Source organism: Cyphomyrmex costatus, unplaced genomic scaffold (assembly GCF_001594065.2).
Source record: "Cyphomyrmex costatus isolate MS0001 unplaced genomic scaffold, Ccosl1.0 scaffold51, whole genome shotgun sequence".
Lineage (NCBI taxonomy): Eukaryota > Metazoa > Arthropoda > Insecta > Hymenoptera > Formicidae > Cyphomyrmex > Cyphomyrmex costatus.
The window spans coordinates 1,865,552-1,881,971 of NW_017279354.1; the positions used below are offsets into that span (position 1 = coordinate 1,865,552).

Sequence of the window (16,420 nt, forward strand, 5' to 3'; positions counted from 1 at the left end):
ATAATAGGATTTGACGCATCAAAAGCAGTCAAGGCACTTACGCGCGCCGGAAGGCGCTTCGGCAAAATCCTCTTAATGAGCTGTTACAAACTTTTTCTACCTATGAAACATTTTATATCTTATTTCTAAGACCCTAAAGTATCATTTAAGCAAAAAAAATTTCGAAAATTTTTGAAAATTCTACTGTGGCCTAATAACTCTTAATTCTTGAATTTGCTGCTGTAAGCGAGCAATTATCTTAATAAAAGTGTTTAAAGAAAAATCTTAACATATTCTTCCACTAAAAAATAACGTATTACAACAAATTCAAGAATTAAATCAAAATCAAAATTTATTAAATAGAATAATGAAAAATGTTTATGAAAGATGTAATTAGATGTAAAAATGTTGATTTATAAGATATTATAATAGGTTTAGAACTTAATATAAATAAAACTAATAAATAAGTAAAATACTAAAATATTATTAATACTGAAAGATTATTCTTTTTTATTTCTATTATTTTACTTCTTTAAATCTTCATTTCTCTACAAGCTCGAAAAAAAAATCGTTCAGTTTCAAATTACTAAACCTTGTATATATACAGAATGTTTCAAAGTAAGATCGAAATATTTTGTTGTATAATTGCATAGAGAGAGTTTATGTAATCCCCTTGTAGTTATCTCGAGATAGGATAAGTGTGTGATCTAGGTTTACTTTGCGCTAAGGAATCTTGAAACCTTTGAATTGAGGTATCGATCGAAATAAAAATAGATTCAATTGAGAATAAATAAAGCAGATGTGATTTTCGAAATTAAATATTATTATAATGTTTCCTTGTATTGGAGGAAGAAAGAGTGAAAGAGAAAAATTAGAAAACAAAAGTACTAAACGTGCAATTGAAAAGATACATTTCATTACTAGCACAAGAACCCATGTTGACGTCTCGATAACATTCATTTGTATTTTTATCTCTAACCGATTGATGCTATTCTGACTGTTGCATGACGAATGATATTATGCACTGATTTGCAAAAGATACGGATGTTTACTTTCGCAGCATACAATTTCAGCATATCAGCGTATTGTTCGTATTTTGTTGATATCTCACGTAAACGAGATAGAAACACATTTTGTTATAATTGATGTTTCTTTATAAGAAAATGTTTGCGATACCTATTATGATATAAATAGGAAATGTTTTAATTATTTTTTATTCTATATTTTTTTATAGATATACATATATGTGTATATATAAATGTAAATATAAAAAAATAATACTTTATGATGTTAAAATAATTACGATTTAGTAAATTTGTTATTGTTAATTGTTAATAAATAATTTAAAAAACAACGAGATGACAAATATTAAACTCTTCTAGTAAAAATAGGTGAGTTCTTTTTGCAACGTATAGTTTCTATTTTACAAATATTCGATCAGATTACACATATATTTATATCAAATATTACATCTTTCATGATTAATATTATCTAAAAAACACAAAAGATTGCCAACAAAAAATCTCGATATTCTTTTGCTTCATTATGGAAAAATACAGTATAAATAGCTATGTTTACACCATGAATGATTTAGGCCACGGCCTATATCTCAAATTCCACCTAAATTATTTAGGTCCTCCTCGCTGTAAATACTTGAAAAATTACCTGACTGGAGGCCAGGCTTCGGTTTTTCGTGACCTGACCTGAAATAGGCCGCCTGTAACTTTGGTATAAATGCGCGTCACCCTACCTACAACCATCATTTAATCTCAAATTGACGTATGTCATGTCGTTGGTTACGTATGATTGACATATATTTCTCATAAAGAGCAACTTGTTCAAAAAATGTTTAAAACGTTGTGTTCAAAAAATTGAAAAAGTTCGTGTTCAACAATTGTTCCTGTTGCGCTTCTGTTGAATCTCATAAATTAATAACCAAAAACATCAAATGTCGAATTAATCTTAGATTCGTGATTTGAATTTAGCGCCAAGACCGCAAAATACTCTGGTCGCTTACAGTGACCCATCTTAGGTCGCATTATAGGCCAAGCCGTATATAGGTCTCTCAGTGTAAACGTAGCCAATGAGATTTTCAGAAAAGGTGTATTTAATTTAAAAAACAATATCAGTTATTTTTTTGTTTTTCACTAAATATCTTGTAGAAAAATGCATTTAAAAAACGGTGAGTTCTTCTCATCAAGAAGATATCAAAATCTTTATTAACATATTAATTACTATAATCTTTATTAATATATCAGTTACTGTAATTTTCCATACAATAGTTGATATAATCATTTTAATTTAATTTATCAGCGCATGTCTTATCGTTATTTAGTTTGCTCCTTTTAAATTACTAGTAAACCATTAGAAGCTAATGTTTGCACAATTGTAAAAATCATCTTTTACGTCTAATTAATGATTTGGATTTGTTTACTTACCAGTTATTTACTCTATGGTCATGGCTACCGATGAGGATTACGATGTATCAACCTACCTTATTATACACGACTGAAGAACATGGATGCTCTTTGACGACGTTTTATGTGCGAGTTGAGCAGCATGAACCGACCCTTCTGATGATAAAAACCTGTAATAACGAAGTAAGTGTAATCATTAATAAGTATCTTTTTAGTGCATAAGCAAACAATATTTATATTTAACATTATTTTATATATACATACACTTATTAGATATCTTATTAATTATTGTTCGAAGTTTTAACTTGAAAATTGATTTGACATTTGCTGTAAATTATTCTTTGTTTCAAGAACTTTTTATGCGTCTAAAAATCTTATAAAATAATAACTACAAAATATAAATTCTCGATAGGCTGATAAAAGATATTGATTTGTTTTTTTAATACATTTTATTTAAGATCTCAAAAATTTACATGTTTTATCTTGCAGTTTTATCTTATAATTTTTACGGTATTTTTCAGGTATTTGGAGCCTATTGTTCTACTAGATGGTGCGAACGTAATTTGAAAGACGATAAAGGTCAAAGACAAGCATACTTTGGTACTGGTGAGACATTCCTGTTCAGTTTGTATCCTGAACGAGCCAAGTATCCTTGGGTAGGTATGGATTCATCGCATAATGACTCCAGAGTACATCATTCAGCCGAGCTATTTATGGCTGCTGATTCGAAAATGATAACTATCGGTGGCGGGTAAGTTTTGATATAAATTAATGTTGATAAATTGTTTAAAAGTGCTATTGCACAAAAGGGCAAAGAATATGGAAAGAGAAAGTTTTGATATCTTTCTATTGTATTTCGAAGTAATAACATATTTTATACGAAATGATTTACATTTAATTATAGATTTCGATTTCAATTTAGTACTATGTATTATAGTAGTTCGGGAAAAATATTAAAATTTATGGATCTATTATTTTATTTCAGGGATGGTCAAGCGATCTGGATGGACGAAAATATAAGATTCGGTAAGACGGATCGATGTTCGACCTTTAACAATCCACCCCTCTGCGCTAATGGTGATTTCGAGATTAGAGTGTTAGAAGTGTATGGCTTCGCCGGTGCCTGAAGAGGGAAGAAACAGCCATGTATTAGTTTGTTTTATTCCCTACTGCCATTTAGTGACTCTCTTTCTACATATACGTACTAAACTGTGTTATATGTCATGAATGTGTCTCCGCGTATCATTCTCTTTAGTAAATTCATATGCAAAGAATGTCACAATGTGAGATTATATTATATAAGAGGATAAAAATATTCTATTTGATTGTGTGCGTAGAAATATTTTTCATTATTTAATTTCTAGGAATTATTTGACATTTTTTCACATCAAACTTAGATTTAGACTTGCAATATTTATTATGCTACTGAAAAGAAAAAAAATTATTAAAAATGAAAGTATTAGGATTACATAACATAGTTGGACAAGACAAGTAATAGTTAAGTGAAACAATAATAGGTAATAAATGAATTAGTTGAGAAATCCTAAACTTTTTATTAATAATAAAATAAAAATATAGTGATTATCTTACAAACAATCCGAACGCAATCAAATTAAATGTTTTTGTCCTTTTAAACAAATTTCACAAAGTACAATACATCAAAATACACTTTACAAAATAACAACTGCTTACGATAATTATTGCCAATTGTGCATCTGCCGATTATTGGTGGCAATAATTGATGAAGTAACATCAATTTACATATGACTTAAAAATACATTATAGTGATGACGTTTCAGAGCAATTATGCGTTCAATGATATAACTGTCAAATATTGTTGGTAGTAATAATTAATAGTTATGACTTATAGATTCATAAAACGATTGTCTTGTGAATCTATAGGTATATTTATAATATGAGACAATTAAAGCTACGTTTCAAAACAAGTAGCTTGTTATAATGACCATTGTCGGCAGTGTAGTTGCAAAGTATTGTAGGCAATATTTCAATAGCTTTAAATACTTGTTCCAGACGCGATAAGTAAAAATATATATGTTTATATTCATAAAATATTGCCTGAGAACATACCTTGGCATATCGAAAGATATATCCATGATGCCTATATAGTAATATCATTGCTTATAAATATATTGGGACGAAAAAAGAAAGACTAGACTTTTTGGCGTTTTCTCTGCCGCTTGAGATTATTCTTTTCTGTCGTCTCTTTCACTTAGCATGCAATAATCATTTTCTTAATTTTGCATGTATATTTAGATAACTCGGCGGCGGGTGACTCGTAAATTAAATTCAACATTAAATAACGTAAATAAATTTTGATCATGCATTATTAAAATTCGTTCTATTTCTTACGTTCATTCACTTTTCTAATTATATTAAATAAAGAATATATTTAAACAAAGAACGTGTGTGTATGTGTGTGTATGTGAGCAGAAAAAATACTTTCAAAATAATTTTACTTCTTTTTTTCTTTATTTCTTCAAGTAGAATCAATTCATTTTCATCTATACATCAATAATAGACTATTTGATTTCTTTTATTTCAAAATAGAATGACATTATTTATTCTGATTGCGAGCTACTGATTCTCTGCTCTAAAAATTATTCGTATTGTCCATACGTTACACATAATACTTATTAGACAATATTCTTTAATTTTTGCGGATTTACTGTCAGTTCTAGAGTTTACCCGTCGTTGAGGTACAAAACGAAATAAAATATATATTATTTCGTAAAATGTAGCTATTATTATGCCGTTATTGCGAACCGAGCTTCGACAATAAGCTACGAAGGCCATACAGTCGCGATGCGAAATTTCGCGATTTTTCATATGTACATATAAAAAGCGCACGCTGATTTGTTTAAACGAATACTTAATATTCATTGAACTAGGAATTATTGTTATATGTGTGTGTATATATATAGCACAATGTATGTGTTTATTTATACATGTGTGTGTATCAAAAAACACATACTGTGTGTATGTACACCTGTGTATATACGTATATAAGTATACATATATATATATATATGTCATGTGTAAACCATCTCGCAGATCGTTTTAACTGCGCTTGTCGTTAATTTCGTTATTGATGTTCGTGTACACACACATCTATTATAACGGTTATTTATCTCTTATTGTTGTTATCTGTAGTTTTAATGAAATTGTTAGAAGCAGAAGAATCCAGATTTTGTTCATAAAATTCCACATATAACACTAAACACACACGCGCGCGCGCGCGCGCAAAAACGCACATACACACGCCGTAAACTGCGTGTATGTATATGTAGATTGTATACAGGATGGACCATAAGTATGTTAAATTTGTGTTAATTAAGAATTACGCGAAATGAAGTAAAAAAGTGCCGAAAACACGAAGGATAATTATTTATTTATATGAGAACCAAAAAAATGTATGTTAATCGGGAATGTTTATCAGTTCTCTAAAATTCAGTAAAATATTATAATATATTACAAGAAAAGTACGACGTTTTGTGAAATGAATTTTTCAGCTCAATGCTAGATTGACTTTACGTTAATGTATATAAATAAAACAAAAATGTATATAGGATTGTTGAGTATAATCTAAAAATCTAAGAATGTATAATTATTTAAGTATTCAACAATCTGATGATCTCCAATTACAGAATTACAAATCCGTAATTTGATTTCCAATTTATTGAAAGATGACTCTATATGCAAACTATTTATATTCGCAAAATTGTACATTTATGTTAGAATTGTTAATTTTTAAAATTATTTTCTATTAAAGTTTCTAACAAAAATTCGCATTACAAGTATTAACCCTTAACCCGAAAAATTATATTCTCTCTTTCTTGATTTATATTTTTCATTAAAAGAGTACACTTAAATAATAGTTATAATCGTTCAATGCTTACAAAATCCATAAAATAATAATAGTTTCATAATTAAGATACAATCTTTTATCAAATCTTATTGTATATCTTAACTATGGAATTATTATAAATGTGTTGTGTCATACATGTACACAAAAATGTTACAATGCATAATTACCTATAAATTTGATTCGTAAAGCAAAATATAAACCAGATGCAAGAATAGTATATATTTATTTAAAAATATACTTTAGAAAAAATAATTTATGTTGTATAAAAATATTTTCGTTTTCTATAAAAATATTTTTTATATTGTCTTATAAAAAATATATTCGATTGTTATATAACAATATATATGTTCCAAAGATATTTATTACATAGTAAAATATTCAGTAGAAATTATTTTTTTATGTATAAAGTCCAATTTGAAATTTATATATATATATGTACAGAAGAAATATATTTTCCTATATAACATTTCTTATTGTAATATATATTTAATACTTATATTTTTAAAAAGCATTATTGCTAAGTGCACTATTTTGTCGATGTAAATTATTAAATTGTTACAACAGGTAGACATACATGCACAATATGAAAAAAGTAATCAGTATGGCGTAAAAATTTAAGTGAAAAAAACATTCTATAACAATCGGGTTAAGGGATAATAAAAAAACATCTTAACATGTTCGTTATCACATGCCCTACATGTACGACGATGAGAATTTTATGTAACAAATTCCTTTGTATATAATAAAATATATGTATTATATTGAATCAAATTATTTATGAACATACAGCGTGAATTCTTTTATTTTCCAGAAGCGAATTGTTTTTAAAATATTTAATAATAGCTAACGTAATATTAAAAGAAGGTGATTGTAATTAAAGATTTAATATTGTTATAAATCAATTATGAAAAATAAAAGCTACGAGCAAAACAATACAATTAATAATACACTTTTAAGAAAGACATATTTAAAAATAATTTTACTATATAAACAGAGTTGCGAACTATACACTTAATAAGTGATTTAAAATTTTAACAATATTAAATTCAAAGGACCATAATGTAATAACATAACTAATACGAATCGAAGCCTACAACAGTAGCTGGATCTTAATTGCTTATATACACTGAGCAACAAAATTAACGTAACACCTATTTCACTCTGCAAAAATAGGCAAACTTCAAGATAGAATAACTGCGTCAAAAATCATCGTATCGAAATGTTTAAAAAAGCATTTTATAGCTTGAAACCTCTACTTTTCAGATCGCTACTTGAATAAGTAGTCTCACGGAGATTTTACGAAGTTAGACAAACATAAATAAAGATTTATCAGATCTCAAAATTTCGTAAAAAATTTTTAGGTTTGACGCACTTTTATTTATGTTTGTGTAACTTCATGAAATATCAGTAAGACCGTTTTTTGAAGAACCAGTCTGAAAAGTAGAGATTTCAAGCTTTAAAATGCTTTTTTAAACATCTCGATTCGACGATTTTTGACGAAGTTATTTTATCTTGAAGTTTGCATGCAGCTACTGAACAAAATTAAAGTCATTTAAAATCAGCATTAAAAAGAATAAAATTCAAATTTCACATACCTCCGCGAAGAATGGTCGCGAAGCAATGTACGAAAAAACTTTTTAAAGTCATAACAAATTTCTTTAATTGTAAGTAAAGTTTAATATTTCTCTTTAAAACATCTCGATATGATGATTTTTGACGCAGTTATTCTATCTTGAAGTTTGCCTATTTTTGCAGAGTGAAACGGGTGTTGCGTTAATTTTGTTGCCCAGTGTGTATAATTTCGCGTGAATTTATATACTGATATATGTAGTCTTTCCAAACTGCGCGCCGAACAATGTCGGTCTTGAAACGTAACTCTAATAAACTATCGTACTAATATCACGATTAAGTAGTAATATCATTGATTAACAATTTAATAATTATTTAATGCTCTTTTGCATCTTATATCAATCTTTAACACGATAAAATCGGAAACTAATAATTCTTATTGCGAAACTTATTTAAATTTTAAACAAAACAACGAACGTTTCTACCTTACACGAGGTCATTTTCAATGTTCACAAAATTAAAATTATAACGCATACTGAAGAGGAAGGTGCTTAATTTAAAGTGTTTAATTTTGCATTTAATTTTTTTTTTTAACAACTAATATAGGAGATAAGGGCAAGAGCCAATAATTCCGTTAAAACCTTTTTAAATTAATCTAATATATATTGCGAAGAATATCACATAATTATGGCGTTTCGTCCCAACTTCCACTACTGGACTCATCAGTAAGGCATTGTAGTGGAAGCCTACCTTAGATGCCTGTTTAAGTTATTAAATCGAGATTCTATATATACAGATATACGCGTATCAAAGCACTTGCGAGTCTTCGCGAATATCTATAGACCTCTGATGGCGGGTCGACGTAGTAATATTTTTATTTTTTATTTCTGTGCTTGCCGCTTAAATAAGTAGATAGAATTTAATTGGGCTCCTCAATAAGCATAGATACACTTTTTGGAATGCGTTGCCATAAAGTATACATTAAATGCGCATATAATGCAGGAAAAATATGCACTTTAAATGTGCATTTACATGTTCTTAATACGGATTTAAATGTACATTTAAAACGCATTATACGCACATTGGCGCTTTTCGGGTAAGAAGAGAGTTTGTGCGACATTAGCAAAAATATTTAATGAAAGTGTCGGAAAATGGAAATTACGTAGATTTAAAAAATATTTCATTGTACCCCCATTACGAGTATGAGTTAGTTTTTAATTACTAATTGATTTTTTATGTTATAAAAAATAGATATATGATTGATATACTTATCTGAAACATTTATTCTATTAATCAAGTTATAATAGTTCTTACTTTCACCTATTTAATCTAAATTTTAATTCTCATACTGATAAATGTAGCATTTATCTTCTTTAGTTATAGTCAATTATTATTACAGATATTTTAAATACATTATTAATTATAATTTTTTTTTTATATAATTTCAACAAATAGTCCGCGCGAACACAAGACACGCAACTTATTTCTTTAAATTAATAAACATCGATGAGATATGCCGTAACGGTCAAAACTATCTCGGGTGCTTCTATATAATGCGTGTGAATTTATATACTACGTATGTAGATTCTTAAATGCGCGCCGAAATTTTTTTTAGACTTACAAACTATAATAATAAACTACTGTATTATACTATCACGAATTAAATTGACTAACAATCTAACAATTTTGATGCTCGTAGCATCTTGGATCTTAATAATGTTGAAAGACATATTAAAATCTATGAATGACATTAAAAAAATCTGTGAATATAATTAATTTATATTATTTCTTTAAAATAAAGTAACATTATGTGGAATTATTCTACATTTGTTCTACACTTTAAAAACTTTGTAAACATTATATGTATAAATATTATATAAAGTATTTCTTATCACTGACATTTCTTTACAGAAATAAATCTTAATATCTAATTCAAACACATTGTATTAAAAAATTCAATCGTATTTAAAAAATAATAAGATTAAGATTTTTAATTATTATATTTATTTTAGCCGATATCAACGGTAATTATTACATGTACATTTTAAGAAAGTTATAAATTGTGAAATGGTAATGAAAGATTATCATCTTTTTTGCGTTGATTTAATTAGATTAAAGAATCTTGTATAGAGAGAGAAATTATCTAGTAATTTAATTAATGTAATCTCTTACTTGATTATACTCTTCCCTGATTACAAAAAAAATGATGTAAATATAATAATCTATATCGTATAAATCTTAATTAAAATTAAGTTAAATTAAAACTCTAATTGTAATTTATTATTTCCTTTCCTTTGTTTACATCATCGATAAGACTGCGATTTAAAAACAAATTAAAAATTAATAAAATATTTAAAGTTATATAATCTTTAAAGAGAAAATGTTATTATTATATAGAATGAATTGTATTTTATTATATTAATTATATATATACACACGCGTTCGCACGCACGCACGCGGTGTTTCGCAAGAATTTTCCAATCGCGTACAGAAAGGTAGATGGAATCGAAAACCGAGAGAAACACCTCTCAAATTGTATGAGGCCATAAGTGGCAGTGAAAGAGTACGTTTCACTAAACGACCACACGAACGCGGTTGTTATATGGAACGGGTTTGCTTTGCAGGCGTTGCGAGCATTGCGGGCGTTTAGCGGAACGCACCCTATAGTCCGGATCTACAATAGAGTTTTAAGCTTTAAGTCATAAGAAATGGACGAATTATAATCGGTTATTCTCCTTGAATTCGACTGTAATTGGTTCGCAAAAATTCTCGTAAGTGCTTTGATACGCGTATATCTGTATATATAGAATCTCGATTTAATAACTTAAACAGGCGTCTAAGGTAGGCTTCCACTACAATGCCTTAGCCTTACTGATGAGTCCAGTAGTGGAAGTTGGGACGAAACGCCATAATTACGTAATATTTTTCGCAATATATTAGATTAATTTAAAGATTTTAACGAAAATTATTAGCTCATTGCCCTTATCACTTTATATTAGTTGTTTAATACATATTGAGCCTTATCACAAACATTGTAATTGGTTAATTTCTTACAGCTTAAGGCTTAAAACACGTATTGTAGATCCGGGGATGTGCCTTCCAACAAGCGACATAGTACAACACAGTGATCACCTCATTCTTGTTTAACATTGACAAACAACAAAGACGTACTGATACATCGTGTCATCTGCGTCGCTTGTTGGAAGGCACCCAAGGCTATTAAGGTGAAAAGTGTAAGGCACATGAGCAACAGCGCGCTTCCCCTCTTGCTTCTTCAATGCGCGCTGTCGGCGCAGCCAATGATTGATACACCAGGCTATACCTCGACCAGAGGAGCGTTTCTCTCGGCATGCTCTCATTAGTACAATTGCAAAAATTAATATCTCGATTATTATTACGAATATCGCTAAACAGTATAAGACTTTTGTGTTTATTTCGATTCCATCTGTCTTCCTGTGCGCGATTGCAAAAGTCTCGCGAAACACCCTGTATATATGTATATGTCTTTAAATGTATACATAGGGATCCCAGGTTTATGGGATCACCTCTTATGAGCAGGTACAACAAATTAAACTGAGTTAAAAAGTCGTCTACCATTTTGAAATTTTTGTAATAATTAATGAGATATTAATTTTTAAAGATCGCCAAATAAGTATGTATCTGCCCGGTTTCAAATGCAAGTACGTGGCGTGATACAACTGCCCAACGCGAGGAAATATTTGTTTCACCATTCATGCATTACTCCAATGCCATTTCTAGTAAATACTTGCCAAGATACCTATAGCAACTATGTGATAAAAGATAATGCTTTTTTTTTTTTAAGAATAAAACATCGTTTTTTTTCAAACATGTTTTTAATTCTTTATATATGCTTTACCCCAGATCTACAATACGTATTTTAAGTCTTAGGCCATAAGAAATTAATCAATTACAGTCGAATTCGAAGAAAATAATCGACTACGATTCGTCCATTTTTTAAGGCTTACAACTCTATTGTAGATCCGGACTTAAACAATAAAAAAGCATGTTTAAAACATGTTAAAAACATCGATTAAATATGTTTTAAACAGTTTAAAACATGTTCAAACATGATTTTCATCATCCTGCTAGCATGATGGTCTTATCTCGCCATGTGCTTGTATTTGATAGACCGTGTTATTTGAAATCTTTGAAAATCAATATTTCATTAATTATTACAAAAATTGTAAAATAGAATTTTTTATTTAGTGCGTATGTTTAGTCTACTCGATAGAAACCTTTAAGAAGAAAATCGCCAATTTAAGGTGCAGCCACAATAGAAGGAATAAGGAATAAGAAATTTTAACCTATCAGAAATCGGATACATTGGTATACATAGTTTCTGATAGGCTAAAATTTCTTATTTCTTATTCTTAATTCCTTATTCCTTCTATTGTGGCTGCACCCTTAGTCATGTGACCAATTGCTTTATATGATTGATTGGCATCAATATATACGGAATAGCTGGGCACATCAGTCACATGATCAAGTTGGTAATTCTCTCTTCTAGGCTGCGTTCGAAAACATCACCCGAGTACCCCCGTGTATCGTCTTATCCTTATTGTTCACCCATGTTAAACGAGGATAAGACGATACACTGAGGCACTCGGGTGATGTTTCCGAACACAGCCCTAGAGGTTCTCTAATCCACTTTACTATCTGTTCATAAGAGGTGCTTTCTCAAGTAAGGGACTACACAGAATAAAAGGAACAGAGAATAAGAATTTCAACCTATCAGAAATTATGTACTGTGAAATATACAGTTTCTGATAGGTTTCTGAAATTCTTATTCTCTATTCTCTGTTTCCTGTTCCTTTTATTCTGAGTAGACCCTTTAAGAGATGCGCGAATTTCGAGCATTTGCAAGAACAGAACTATTTTCATTCCAATACCACAGTAGCATTTGATTAGGAGTATTTCGGACTGTGACATTACAAACAGATACTATGATCAAAAATGATATTTCACTGCCACTACGGAAACACGAATAATGCTTGACGGTATATATGAACCAGAGAACAAAGGTAGTGTCAGCCTTAGCGATATAATTATTTGAAGGGGATACCGTTGATAATGACTTACCATAGCATGTAGTAAGTCGGGGATAGGGTGTAAGGTTGCTTTGCTTTTTCAAAAAAGAATAACAGAATTTTAGGTTTTAGGACATTTGGAATACGGTTGCGCCATTGGTTGCGTTATATTCTTGTAACGTCGCCATCAACAAATTTCGTAGCGATTTCAATTCGCACGTCTCTTACTTGAGGATCTTTAGTGCTCTCGTAAGTTCGAAACACCCTGTCTGTGTGTGTGTGTGTGTGTGTGTGATCAGTCACACTGTAATCACAAGTAGTCAATTAAATTGACACCCAACCTCTCATTTTAATTGATTACTTCGAATATTTCTTGAACAGTACATTTTCAGAGTTGAGACACATTCAGAATCGAGCTAGCTCGATTGTTGGTTGGACCACAACGCTTGCGACGTTGCGATGCAACTAATGTAGAACCAGTTTTAGGGAAAATGTTTCATCCAAACGTTTTATAATTTCAAGAAAAACATACAAAAAAGTATCATCGGTATGATCTAAGATGGCATTGTCGAGTTCAAGACAAGATTACTTCGAATTTTTTAAATATGTAATAAAAAAAATAGAACCTTCCACCATGGTTAATCAACTTTTTTTTAGTTGTCCTGATGCCGACGTTGTTACAAAGTTAAATAGGAGCGGCAGAAATCTTAATCCGGTTTGATCAAGTCAAACCAATGGTACTTTCTTATGTCCTCCTTGATAATCATAAAACTTTTGTTTGAAATATCTATCCTAAAATAACTTTTCTAAAATACACTGTAAAGAAATATTTAAAATGATCAATTATTATAAAATAGGACACCGTGTATGCACATATACATACTTAACATATATTCTACATACACTTTTCTTGTGTACAAAATCTCACTTTTACGATACAAATTTTACGATACATTATTTTATATATACAAAGTGTATAATTTTATCATAACCCATTAAAATTAATGTTATATATATTTTTTTTAAATTATTTTTATATTCTTATGATAATTCTATAAATAATCAAAAACACTAACTAAACAGTTATAAACAATTTATAGTCATTAAGATAACTAATTTGTTTACATACTGCAGTGCTTGAAACATAAAGTGACATGTACCAAACAGTTGAATGCTGTACTTCATTTTTAATGCTCACGTTAAATTATTGGTATCATCTTATGAAAGCGAGAAAAACCTGTAATAAGAAATTATCGGGTAAGTAATGGTTACATATTTCACGTATAATACGAGAATATAGAAATCTGTATAACTAGTCGTTTTGTCTAATTTCTTTTGTTACTTTTTATTATTTCCTTATTATTTTTTGTTAAATGTAAGTATAATGTAAACAAACATAATTAAAATATTATCATATATAAAAGCTATATTCGAACACTGTGTATTATAGGGTGCTTTCCAGCTACGACACAAGTAGACACTGTGTAACACAGTGTACGACACGGTGCTTTCCAACTATGACACAAGTCGACACAATCGTACACAGCTAAAATGCTGAGTTCAACTGTGTCGTCTCTTCATAGCTACCAACATAACCAAGATTTTTACATTTTGTACTATTTATTTATCTAGGAATGATATTCCGACATTGCATGAGTGTATACGAAACAAATAAGGTGACAAAATATTCTTTTGAATTAGTAAATATACCAGAATACTTTTCCTATTAGAAACACTAGTGTAAAGTGACTAAATAGCGTTTCAGCTACAAGTCGACACTGTGTAACACTGTGTCACATAGTGTTACACTGTGTTTCGTAGCTGGAAAGCACCCATATACAGAGTGTTCGGAAAGTGCCGGGACATCTAAATAACTTTTGAACGGATAAAGATATTTGAATGAAACTTGCAGAACACTTATAACATCAGAAAGGCTATCTTTTGACATAAGGGTTAACAACCCTTCTCCCCCCCTCCCAAGAACCCGCACTCTTTAACCCCCGTAGGTTAAACACATGTTCAAAAATCCTAAATTATAGATACTTTATATAATATATACTATACACACAATTACCCTCTATTATATTTTGTACAAATTGATAATATTTTGGACAACAATAAAAACGCAGACTACAACATAATTATAAATTTAGATTTCGTTAATGGATATTAAATCAAAATCTAAATGTAAAAAAGTGTAAAAAGAACCGTAAAAAAATAAATATATAATAAATTCTAATTTTATTCTTATCGCTGATTACATGCTCTAAAAGTAAAATTGAATCATATGTACTTTGTGCGTGTTAAAGCGCTTCCACCTTTTGTAGGGTCCATCATTCGATCCCAATTAGTATGTCCAACAACAAATCCAACAGCACGCATTTTTTCCTGCTCTTTACGTTCTTCTAGATCAGCCCAACGTACCTGCAAAAAAAAAAAAACAAACGTGAAATCTATTCGAAAGTTTTATATTTATTAAAAATTTTAAAGCTCTTATTTTTCACTGTAGTTATAGGGAAGATTCCATTTGCCTAGTAACTTTTCTGTGCTTTACCACTGAGGTTATATTATTTTTAAATTGGCCAATCAGCGAGCAATGTGTGCAATCGTGCATGTAGGCAATCGGAACCTTCCCGTAGTTACATTAAAATGTAATATTAAAAATTATTTGTATAAATTTTACAAATAATAAAATCGTATCAATTTTTAGTTAATTTAAAATAAATAACAAAATTATAATTTATATTGTACTTTGTTGCAAATAATATGTTAAAAATTGGAAAAATACAATAAATTCCCTTGATATTTTGGCAAAGATAAGTCTCTCAAATTAGTTTAAAAAGTTATAACATTGCGAAGATACATACTCGTTTTTTACCAGAAGTATCTTCCATATTGTAATAATCGGGAACTTGTAGGAAATCTTCCATAGTTTGCGGTTTTGTTTCGTTTTTCTTCTTTGCCAAACCATCCAATCGATCTACATTATTGTATTACAAAAAGATTAAATTAAATAGTAATTAGCCCGTTTAAAAAAAATTATAATAAATTAAAGTTAATACGAGTTAACAAGAATAAATGTAATAATTGTATTCCAATGCTCAATTGAATATTTTTTATATTTCTAATATTTTTCAATTAAAACTAATTCACACTATTATTCAGACTCTCTTCAGTCAACGAACTTACGAAACATAAATTCACTTTTAGTTACGTATAGCAGTTGAGAGATAAATTTTAATAATATTAGTTTTAATTTAATGTTTTTACAGATATTTACATGAAATATAAAAAATATACACAATACATATGAATATGTATAATCTATTAGTAGTATAAATTAATACATTGGGTGTACAAATAAGTTTTAAAGCGTTTTTTGTGTAACGTATAATTTAAACTTAGCATTCAAATATTTCCGCGCTCTTTTGATACGTGGTGGCACTTAATGAGTACTTCCTATTAAGGTCATAGATAATGACGAGAATTATTTTGATAATTGTGTTTTTGTTTCTAAATAA

At 29.2% G+C, this 16,420-nt stretch overlaps 2 protein-coding genes across 7 annotated transcripts in view; one reads left to right on the forward strand and one right to left on the reverse strand.

The window, feature by feature from the left end:
• The window catches only part of sky (GTPase-activating protein skywalker), a 29,735-nt gene extending 26,024 nt beyond the window's left edge, over positions 1–3,711 (forward strand). For 4 of the 5 annotated variants that reach the window (XM_018546078.1, XM_018546077.1, XM_018546079.1 and 1 more), the window contains 3 exons: positions 2,421–2,579; positions 2,918–3,147; positions 3,382–3,711. In XM_018546078.1, the coding sequence (XP_018401580.1) occupies positions 2,421–2,579; positions 2,918–3,147; positions 3,382–3,523 (531 nt within the window). In that variant the 3' untranslated portion in view covers positions 3,524–3,711. The remainder of the gene's footprint in view (positions 1–2,420; positions 2,580–2,917; positions 3,148–3,381) is intronic. The other variant, XM_018546075.1, reaches the window with a different exon arrangement.
• Positions 3,712–14,071: 10,360 nt separating this feature from the next.
• The window catches only part of LOC108778798 (uncharacterized), a 30,870-nt gene continuing 28,521 nt past the window's right edge, over positions 14,072–16,420 (reverse strand). For both annotated transcript variants that reach the window (XM_018546081.1, XM_018546082.1), the window contains 3 exons: positions 15,767–15,879; positions 15,193–15,323; positions 14,072–14,136 (listed from right to left, as the gene is read on the reverse strand). In XM_018546081.1, coding sequence (XP_018401583.1) covers positions 14,118–14,136; positions 15,193–15,323; positions 15,767–15,879 — 263 coding nt within the window. In that variant the 3' untranslated portion in view covers positions 14,072–14,117. The remainder of the gene's footprint in view (positions 14,137–15,192; positions 15,324–15,766; positions 15,880–16,420) is intronic.